At 43.4% G+C, this 10,000-nt stretch overlaps 1 protein-coding gene across 1 annotated transcript in view; it reads left to right on the top strand.

Annotated features, from left to right (window-relative positions):
- The window catches only part of plekho1b (pleckstrin homology domain containing, family O member 1b), a 24,554-nt gene that overhangs the window by 13,668 nt on the left and 886 nt on the right, over positions 1–10,000 (top strand). The window contains exons 3-6 of the mRNA XM_067600236.1: positions 1–55; positions 3,017–3,121; positions 4,808–4,906; positions 6,315–10,000. The exon at positions 1–55 is cut by the window's left edge and continues 86 nt beyond it; the exon at positions 6,315–10,000 is cut by the window's right edge and continues 886 nt beyond it. Coding sequence (XP_067456337.1) covers positions 1–55; positions 3,017–3,121; positions 4,808–4,906; positions 6,315–6,995 — 940 coding nt within the window. The 3' untranslated portion in view covers positions 6,996–10,000. The remainder of the gene's footprint in view (positions 56–3,016; positions 3,122–4,807; positions 4,907–6,314) is intronic.

The following is a 10,000-nucleotide window of genomic DNA, read 5'->3' as shown; positions in this document are numbered from 1 at the left end:
CAAGAAGAACCACAGCAAGTTCAGACTGCAGCGCTGCAGCATGCCGGGCAACACGGTACACCTGTCTGTCTGCACGCACACCTGTCTGTCTGCACGCACACCTGTCTGTCTGCACACACACCTGTCTGTCTGCACGCACACCTGTCTGTCTGCACACACACCTGTCTGCACACACACCTGTCTGTCTGCACACACACCTGTCTGTCTGCACACACACCTGTCTGTCTGCACGCACACCTGTCTGTCTGCACACACACCTGTCTGCACGCACACCTGTCTGTCTGCACGCACACCTGTCTGTCTGCACACACACCTGTCTGTCTGCACACACCTGTCTGCACACACACCTGTCTGTCTGCACACACACCTGTCTGTCTGCACACACACCTGTCTGCACGCACACCTGTCTGTCTGCACACACACCTGTCTGTCTGCACACACACCTGTCTGTCTGCACACACACCTGTCTGCACGCACACCTGTCTGTCTGCACGCACACCTGTCTGTCTGCACACACACCTGTCTGTCTGCACGCACACCTGTCTGCACGCACACCTGTCTGTCTGCACGCACACCTGTCTGTCTGCACACACACCTGTCTGTCTGCACACACCTGTCTGCACACACACCTGTCTGTCTGCACACACACCTGTCTGTCTGCACACACACCTGTCTGCACGCACACCTGTCTGTCTGCACACACACCTGTCTGTCTGCACACACACCTGTCTGCACACACACCTGTCTGTCTGCACACACACCTGTCTGTCTGCACACACACCTGTCTGTCCGCACACACACCTGTCTGCACACACACCTGTCTGCACGCACACACACCTGTCTGTCTGCACACACACCTGTCTGTCTGCACACACACCTGTCTGCACGCACACACACCTGTCTGCACGCACACCTGTCTGCACACACACCTGTCTGCACACACACCTGTCTGCATGCACACCTGTCTGTCTGCACACACACCTGTCTGCACGCACACCTGTCTGCACACACACCTGTCTGCATGCACACCTGTCTGCATGCACACCTGTCTGCACACACACCTGTCTGCACGCACACCTGTCTGCACGCACACCTGTCTGCATGCACACCTGTCTGCACACACACCTGTCTGCACACACACCTGTCTGCACACACACCTGTCTGCATGCACACCTGTCTGTCTGCACACACACCTGTCTGTCTGCACACACACCTGTCTGCACACACACCTGTCTGCACGCACACCTGTCTGCACACACACCTGTCTGCATGCACACCTGTCTGTCTGCACACACACCTGTCTGTCTGCACACACACCGCTGTAGAAAGACAGGTGATATCAGCTGTTCCTCTGACAGAAACACTTCTTACATTAATAAATAAAAATGAAGGTGTATTGAGTCACATGACCAGCAGGTGCAGGGTTCAGGTGTAGCTGCCTGAGCGTGTCGACTGTACAGGAAGTAGAGCCGCGCCGCTCCGGGCAGCGTTCAGTCCGTTTCTGTATAACTGACACGGAGCTGCTATGGAAACGCCTCCAACAGCTGTTTGTCCATCAACACCGACACTAACGAGCTTTTTAACGAGCTTCTCAGTTACTTTAAACAGTTTGTGAGATTTCTTCATATTAATAATAAAGTATCTGTAATACTGCAGTACTGTAATACTGCAGTACTGTAATACTGCAGTACTGTAATACTGCAGTACTGCAGAAACACACTACTGTTTATTCACACATACGTATGTTGATCGTTATTGCACGGCTTTGTTGAATACTGGATTCTGATTGGTCAGTTACTGCATCGTACGGTCTGTTATTTGTGGATAGCAGACTGTTGCTATGGACGCAGTTCTGATCACAGACTCTAGACGACGTCCAATCGTATCAATCTGTTTACTGTCAGCTGTTAATATTCACTAAACAGTCGTGGTGATCTGCACCTTTAAGCTGGTGTGAAACACACACCCCCACGTTCCCGTGGCAACAGCTGACTGACTGTAAACACAGGTGGAAATTCTGCTTTATAACACTTTCCTCGACAGCAACACACACACACACACACACACACACACACACACACACACACACACACACACACACACTCAGCAGATATCTGCAGGCCGTCCCACAAATACCCAGAATAGCCTGAGGGTGGGGGGGGGGGGGGGGGGGGGGGGGGGGGGGGGGGGGGATCGGGTGTCCTGCTGTCTGGGTGGTAGCTTCTGTTACACACACACACACACACACACACACACACTAACACACACACACACACACACCCGACCATCTGGTGAATCCGTCTCCCGCTGTGTGTGTGTGTGTTAGTGTGTGTGTGTGTGTGTGTGTGTGTGTGTGTGTTCTGTGCTGTGATTGGTTAAACTGTGTGATGTCAGCATTTCCATCCGATCGTTGTTGGACTGAACACCTGAAACCTGATCAGGAGGTTTTCTGTTGTTGAACTAGACACTAAAATATAATCAGGATAAGAATAAATATTATTATGTTAACATCTGATCAATTAACTGTAGATTTGATCTTTGTTAAAACATGCTAACAGCTAAAGAAATATACCAATAACAGTTTGACAACAAGCTAAAAGATGCTTCCAAGGAAGAAACAATCTAATTAAGAGTCAACATCTTACAAAATGCTAAAAGAAGCTAACAACAAATAAACAATCTAATAACAGGTTTACAGCAGGTTAAAACAAGATATAAACTACAGAAGTAAAAACCAAACTACAACAAGGTAACGACTGTTGAGCAACAAGCTACAACATGCTAACAACAGAGAGACTGTCCAAAAACAAGTTAACAACATACTAGATCAAAAATTAACAAGACAACAACCCAAAAACTGACAATTAACAAACTAAAATAAACTAAAATAACGTCAAAAAGCAGCTGATACTGGTGTCAAACCAGTGTGATTCACTGATTCAGTAATAAACACATCAGCACACCGAAACACTCAAACAGACACTAACAAACACTACTTGTGTGTTTTGTGTTGCAGGCTCCGAACCTGATCTTCCTGGCTGTCAGTCCCGAGGAGAAAGAGTCCTGGATCAACGTCCTGAACGCCGCCATCACACGAGCCAAAAACAAGATCCTGGATGAGGTACGGAGATGAACAGAGTCCTGTATGTGGACTCCTGATGGTCACATGTCCACTGACGTCCAGAACAAAGACGGGCGGGGTTTAAAGTATTATCCTGGTTTCAGATGGAGTTCCCCAGGGCTCGATCCTGGGTCCCTTATTGTTCATATCACTCGGTTTGGAAAACATCCCGAGTACAGTCTTGCTATATAAAAATTAAAATAGTATTTTTCTATAAGTGTTATTCTGTATTTTCTTGTTGTCAGTAAATCCCATGCGCCTACTGAAACCATCCGTCTTCTCCACCCTGTGGCTCTCAGGTTCCTCTCATTGGTTTAAAAACTCCTCACAAACACGTAGTTTCATTTTTAAACTAAACCTGCAAACATATAATACTTTAGTCCAAAGACTGACCAACGCAGCTGATTGGGAAGTTGGTAGCATTTGTTATTAGCTCCGTTCCTGCTTGTTTCAATAATTACTGTATATAAACATTATTTGTGAGTTGCTGCTGTTAGTCCGTCCCAGCTGACTGGGAATCTGGGACCATTTGTTGAACTGGAAAATGTTATAATGACTGTATATAAAGTTCCGTCTCTCAATACTTTCCTCCTTCTATCATCTGTGGCTCTCAGCTCAGAGCTCATTGGTTCCTGCTGAATATGTAAATCCTTACAAACAGCTCACAGATATACTTTTATGTTTATAAAGTCTCAGTAACTTTCTGAAACAGCTGACTGCTGTTTTTTAACAAACAAACAGGAGGAATTAGTGCCTTTGTTGGGGACTATTCTCAGCGTGTTTCTGTCAGCAGGACAGTGTCTGTTAGACTGAATCAAAATAAACGAGTGTTTGTGTCTCACTGACACGTTTTAAGAGTTTTGGACAACAACAGAGGAAGAAGATCGTCCATCAGTTCACTGCTGGTGAGATTTGTTGACTAGAAGAAGAATCGAGTATCACAATGTTTTAAAATGTGTGCAGTCACTTTAACTCGTGGTTAGTTTCACCACTCAGTAAACTGAAGCATCAGTACTGTTGCTATGGTAACCTGCAGTTAAACACACCCTCAGTTGCAACTGACAGCAGAGGTGAAAGTGTTTGAGGTGTGCACGTGTGCGGTGTTCGTCCTGCAGTTATTTCAGTGACAGCAGGAAGTGTGTTGTGTTGTGTTGTGTGTGCTGGTTCACATTCAGTCAACAAGCTTCGCCTTTTCCACCAATCAATACTCTGATCAATATTCTGATCAATACTCCCTCTCTCACACACATCATGTTCCAGACTGAAGGAACGCCTCTCGTGAACTCGTGTCACATTCATGTCATATTGACATTACAGTCGTGTCCTGGAAAAGTTTTATTATATAATTTGAAACACAGTTATGTAACTTCACGGCCTCAGTAGTGACGATCAGGTTCAATATTATGTTTTTTAATATCTTAAATATTTATTCAGACTCTACTGATGAGTCGAAGGTTCAACTGGAGAATAAACCAGAAACAGGAAGATCTGAACTCTCACTGAGTAAAACTTTACAAGTTTTATGAACTACTGATTTATCTCAATAAACAGCAGGTTTGGTTTCAGAAGTAGGGAGTTATATATATATATATATAGGGTTCGATACCGGGTCCCTTATTGTTTATATCAAACCCTGACAACATGAATGTTTTATAAATCTCAGCTGTCGGTGTGTTGATGTTTCAGGTGACAGTAGAAGACGCTCAACTGTCTCATCTGACTCGAGATCGAGTGAAGATTCCTCACAACCGCCGGCTGCCGACCAGAGGTCACCTGCTGGCTGTGGTCAGTCTGATCCTTCATCACCTCCTCATCCTCCTCCAACATCAGCTCCTCTTTCACCTTTATCATATAATGTCCATATTTTAATTACAGGAGTTGAAGTATTTTGCTGAGATATTATAACAGTAAACTGCAGATATCTGCAGAAGATGTTTTGGCTGCTAAAAGCTCATTTCAAGATTTCAACCTATGACATGTAGACATCTTTAAAAACATTTTATCAGCAGCTGCCTTTTGAAGTAATAAGTGAACATTTCAGTTGTGAAGAATGAAAGAGAACTTAAACGGTGACATCGTGAAATTAAAATTGGATCATATTCAGTCATAAACTTCATATCTGTTAATTCTTACAGTACAAACTGAACTGTAGACTTTATTTGGAGGTTTCATTCAATTTAATGGCTAAACCAGCTGAAGTGTTGCTGCTCAGAGTGAAAGTGGAGGTGATGATAATTTCCTGTTATAATAAGTTACACTAATCGATTCTGACAAGGTGAAAACATCAATAACTTTTTTCCAAATCAGAGAAAATCAGGAAAAATTATTTGATTTTTGAAACAATACAAAGTGAATAAAGACAGAACTGAACTACTTTATTGACATGATAATGAAAAGTTAGATTACAGTCAAATATAAATTTCTGGTGCCAGAATTAAGAGTTTAATGACCTGAAGAGGATTATATCTGAGTTTGTTGAATTGGAGGAAGTTATTAGATTCTAACATGTGACATCAGTCAAACTGCTGATGGTTTTTATCTCATCTTACAGATATATAAAGTTGTGAATCATCTGCATAGAGGAGAAAATAGACGTTTCGATAAAATGTCATTCGGCCAAGTGGAAGCATGTAGATACAAAATAAGCGGGAACTAGGACAGAGCCTTGAGGTACTCCACAGTTCAGAGGGCCAGCAGTAAACTGTCTGTTGGAGACAGAGGACATAAACTCCTACAATCTCTCTTAAGGTGTGTTCAGACAGAAAGCAAAGCAAATCATACTGCTAGACTGCAACAAACAGGCAATACACCAACTGTACAGATGTTAGCTGTATGCTAGCTAGCAACAATGAGAATGGGTGTGTTTGCATTCAGTTCAGCCTCTGACTGAACTCAAAACTCCAGTTATTTCTTTTATTACCCTTCAGTTTCTCTCGTCTCTGAAAGTTTATTAAGCAGTTCAAGTTAAAACACTTGATTCACTCTCCACCAGGCAAATTCATGTCTAATTGCATCTTTCCATTGACTTTGTATTTAAAATTCGCTTTGCATTCTGTCTTCACACACAGGCGACTGATTAAGATACTGTGATCTAATCAGTCTGAAACATCTGGACACGTTCTCTGGTTCACAGATGTTTCACTGGTTTGGTAGTTGTGTCAGTAGATGACCAGACTCCTCCTCTTGTTTCCAGGCATCCACCTCCACCTCAGATGGGATGCTGACTCTGGATCTGATCCAGGAGGAGGACGCTCCGTCTCCTCACGGGGCCGAAGGCGTCAGGGTTGACCTGGACCACCTCACCCCGGACTGTCCCAGATCCAAAACCGATGGTGCCCTCTCCACCAGGACCAACGAGGCTTCTGGGAAATCCAATAGCCTTCCCCGTCAGGTGCCGGTGGTGTGGGAGCGTACGGGCCCCACCCAAACCCCGCAGCCGCAGAAACGCTTGACGTCAGCGGAGAAAAACCGCTGCGCCTCCATGGACGAAATCCTGTCGCACTCTGAAACAAAAGCCACAAAGAACCGGGCGGCGATGTCCCGTTCAACGGCCTCGACGCCGACCGGCACAACGGCGCCCGTCAACCAGCTGCAGGAGCTCATCAGCCAGAAGCTGGAGAAGACAGAGCGGCTGCTGACGGAGGTGCGGCGGGAGGCTGACGGGGAGGCCGGGAAGGTGAAGGGGAAGGAGTCGGCTGAAGCATCGAGAGCCGAAGCTGAGAGACTCCTGAAGGAGGCAGCGGCAGCCTGGGGCCAGGCCCGGGAGGTGCTGGAGGAGGTGAAGGAGCTCAGGGAGCTGTACCGACAACTGGACTCCACCTCCCCGCTCACCCCCTCTACCAGCACCAACAAAACCCAGACCGCAAGAGCCTGATGTGAGCGGCAGGGTACTGACTCACTCTGGTACAAACCGGCTCTGACCGGTCCGGTCCGGCCCGAGCGGGAAGCAGAACACAGTGCAGACTTCAGTTGCTGCAAACTGGACGAACTCATTTTAAATTATTTGGAAACATTCAGGTTTTGATTTTCAGCTGTCAGGAGGAACCGGGACTGTCCTGCTGACAGACGCGGCTCGCTGCCTAGAAACTCCCTTCCTTACAAAACCAACATGTTGGACAAATTCAACTTGAGGCATGTCCTGAAGTATGTCTCCAGGCTCCGAGAGGTCTCTGTTCGTTTGCACAAAAACAAAAAATCTCTTGTTGAAATTCATGAAAACGTGCCAAGAGGAGAGTTCAGAGATGAAAACCCTGTGGATCTTTTATCTCATCTGTCTTTCAGTCCACAGTCTTTGCTTTGGATCATTTTACTTTGCTATAACTTTTCCTTTGGAATATTTACAAGTTGGGAGACGTGTTTTTGAATCTTCTAGAAATCTAAACAAGATGAAGTTTTATACAGCTGGACATGAAGAAGGAACTGTTGACGGTACGAATGCAGGGTAATTATGAAGCAGGATTTTTAACCGGCGGCCTTTGGATGATGTGGAGTTTGAAGGTGAAGAGGTGGAAGTCTCCTCTGAATGTGACGGTCTGTGAGCAGCTTCGGTTCAGAGCTGCAGGATTCTGATCACCTTGATTATTGATTGCTGATTGTCATCAATCACCTGGAGAAAACCTTTTTGTTTTTCTGCATCTCAGAGCACTTTGGCATCTGACTAACAGGTTCATTTTATTCAACTACTCTGGACATTTTATATAATATAAAAAGTTTCAGTAGCAACTAATCAGATGATTGTCAGAAGCAGAAACTGCTGATTGAAACCTGAAACGCCCTAAAAACCCAAACGTACCACAAGTCTTCTGATAGGTGCAGGTTGTGATAAGACCCAAGAAAGATGCAGGAAATTATTGGTTTATAACACAACAGACAACAGTAACGTTAGCGAAGTCAGCTAAAACCTGATCAAACCCCAGAGTTTGAGTGAAGGTCTCGTCAGATTATCTAACCTCCTTCTTTCTGACGGCAGAATCACGAGAAGCTGCGTCAGACAAACAGAAAATTACATCCACGTTCATAGGGTGTAGAACTCACACGAAGGCTTTCGTCCAGCTGTTTGTCTACGTTCTATGAACTTGTTTGAAGCTTACTGAGGCCTTCAAACTCTCTGGGGAAGCTAAGCACACTTCCTGTTTAACCTGTTTCTCTCTTGACAAATGTCTCTCACAGATTTAGATTCAAACTTGTCAACAAAAGAAGTGTTTTTAAAGATGGACACTATGGAAGACATTTGTTATTATCAGAGTCAAAGAAGGAACTTTAAGTTTGGGTGTAAAATGAAATCAGGTCCAATCGTCCTTGGGTTTGTTGGAGTCCACTTGGGCTCAGATTCGATATTTTTCAGACTTGTCAGGGTCCATTTTCTGTTAGATTTCTCCAGATTGTGTCTTTTTTAATGTACTGATCCATCCTGAGTTTAGGAAAGTCACAGATCCATTTTGGGTCACGTACTATTTTTTGGACATTTGAAGACTCAAGGATGACCAGACGCTATGCACACTGCGTGAAAAAGCAACAGCAGCTTCCATTCTTCAAACTGTCCAGAAACTGTCGACATATTCATCTTCTTCTTCCTCTTCCTCTTCTTTGAGAATGTGAATGTTTTCTGTGACACACCGGAGGCTGCAGCAGGTGGCGGTGAACCAGCGGCCTCCAGTCTCAGCTGGAAACCTCCGTGACTCAGGTGTAAATATTTGTCGAGAACTGGATTCTGATTCTCACACTGTTCACTTTGAAACCTTCGATCCTCATAAAAGCTGAAACGTACTCAGCGTGAGAACACGACTGATAACGCCGAACACCGAGTCTGTGATTGTTCGTCTCTACAGATCAGGACTTGCTGCTCGAGCAGTTACAGAAAAACAAAAAGTAAAGTCGGACTTAAAATACAGTTAATATATGACATAACATTAAATTAGAATGAAAACAATGAAAAGAAGACAACAGCTGGCTAACAAGCAAGATTCTCATTAACAGGGAAATTATGCTAACATGAGTTAGCAAGACAGCTAATTTTAGCTGATTCATTGTGTATAAATTCATAATCTGGTGGTTCAAAGCTGTTTTCAGTCATTTCCAACAGCCTGAAACTGTGTTGCTGATTAGCTAAGTGAGCTAATAGAGAGCTAATATTAATAAGCAATTATTAGCTCGCTAGCTAGAGTTAATACAGGAAACCAAGGATGCTGCTGTACTGCTAATGCTAAGCTGTGACTGTTGTGTCAGAGTTTCTGTGAATTACGGTTAGCTAACATTGAACTTTTTACATCAGCAGCTACATTTCAGGAAGTGGAACTGACTGTTGAAAAAGTTTTTATTAAGTAGAAACTAAGTGTTAGCTTTGAGCTAGCTAGCTAGCTAACCTGTCCTTCATCCACAGCTGACTGATATATAGTGTTAAATTTTAAATGAAAATAAAAAACATTATGAAATACTCACATGAATAAATTCTGTGAAATAAATAAACCAATAAATAAGTTTACATGAAATAAAACTTTCACTGAGAAAAGCATAATTTGAAAAAAATTACTAATAAAATAAAAATGAACTCAAATAAAACTTATTTTGAAAATGATTAAATAATATTTTATAATAATGAGTTTTAATTTCACTAATAGTTGATGGTATATTTAGCTACAAACGTGAGAGATCAGGAAATATTCAAAGAAAACAGTGTTGGACCACTTTGTTTTTATCTGGTCTTGAATATCATTTTGCACATAATCATAAATAAATATGTGAATTTCTCGTATGAAGCTTTTCTTTTTACGGTGAAAATAAAAACAATAGTTGAAAATCAAAATTATGAGAAACTAAAACAAAACTGTTGGACTGTTTTACTTCATATTTCATAACTTTAAAAGTCAACGTTTTACTTTC

Source organism: Thunnus thynnus, chromosome 10 (assembly GCF_963924715.1).
Source record: "Thunnus thynnus chromosome 10, fThuThy2.1, whole genome shotgun sequence".
In the NCBI taxonomy this organism is placed as follows: domain Eukaryota; kingdom Metazoa; phylum Chordata; class Actinopteri; order Scombriformes; family Scombridae; genus Thunnus; species Thunnus thynnus.
The sequence above is the reverse complement of the archived record's forward strand: the minus strand, read 5'-3'. Positions and strand labels throughout refer to the sequence as shown.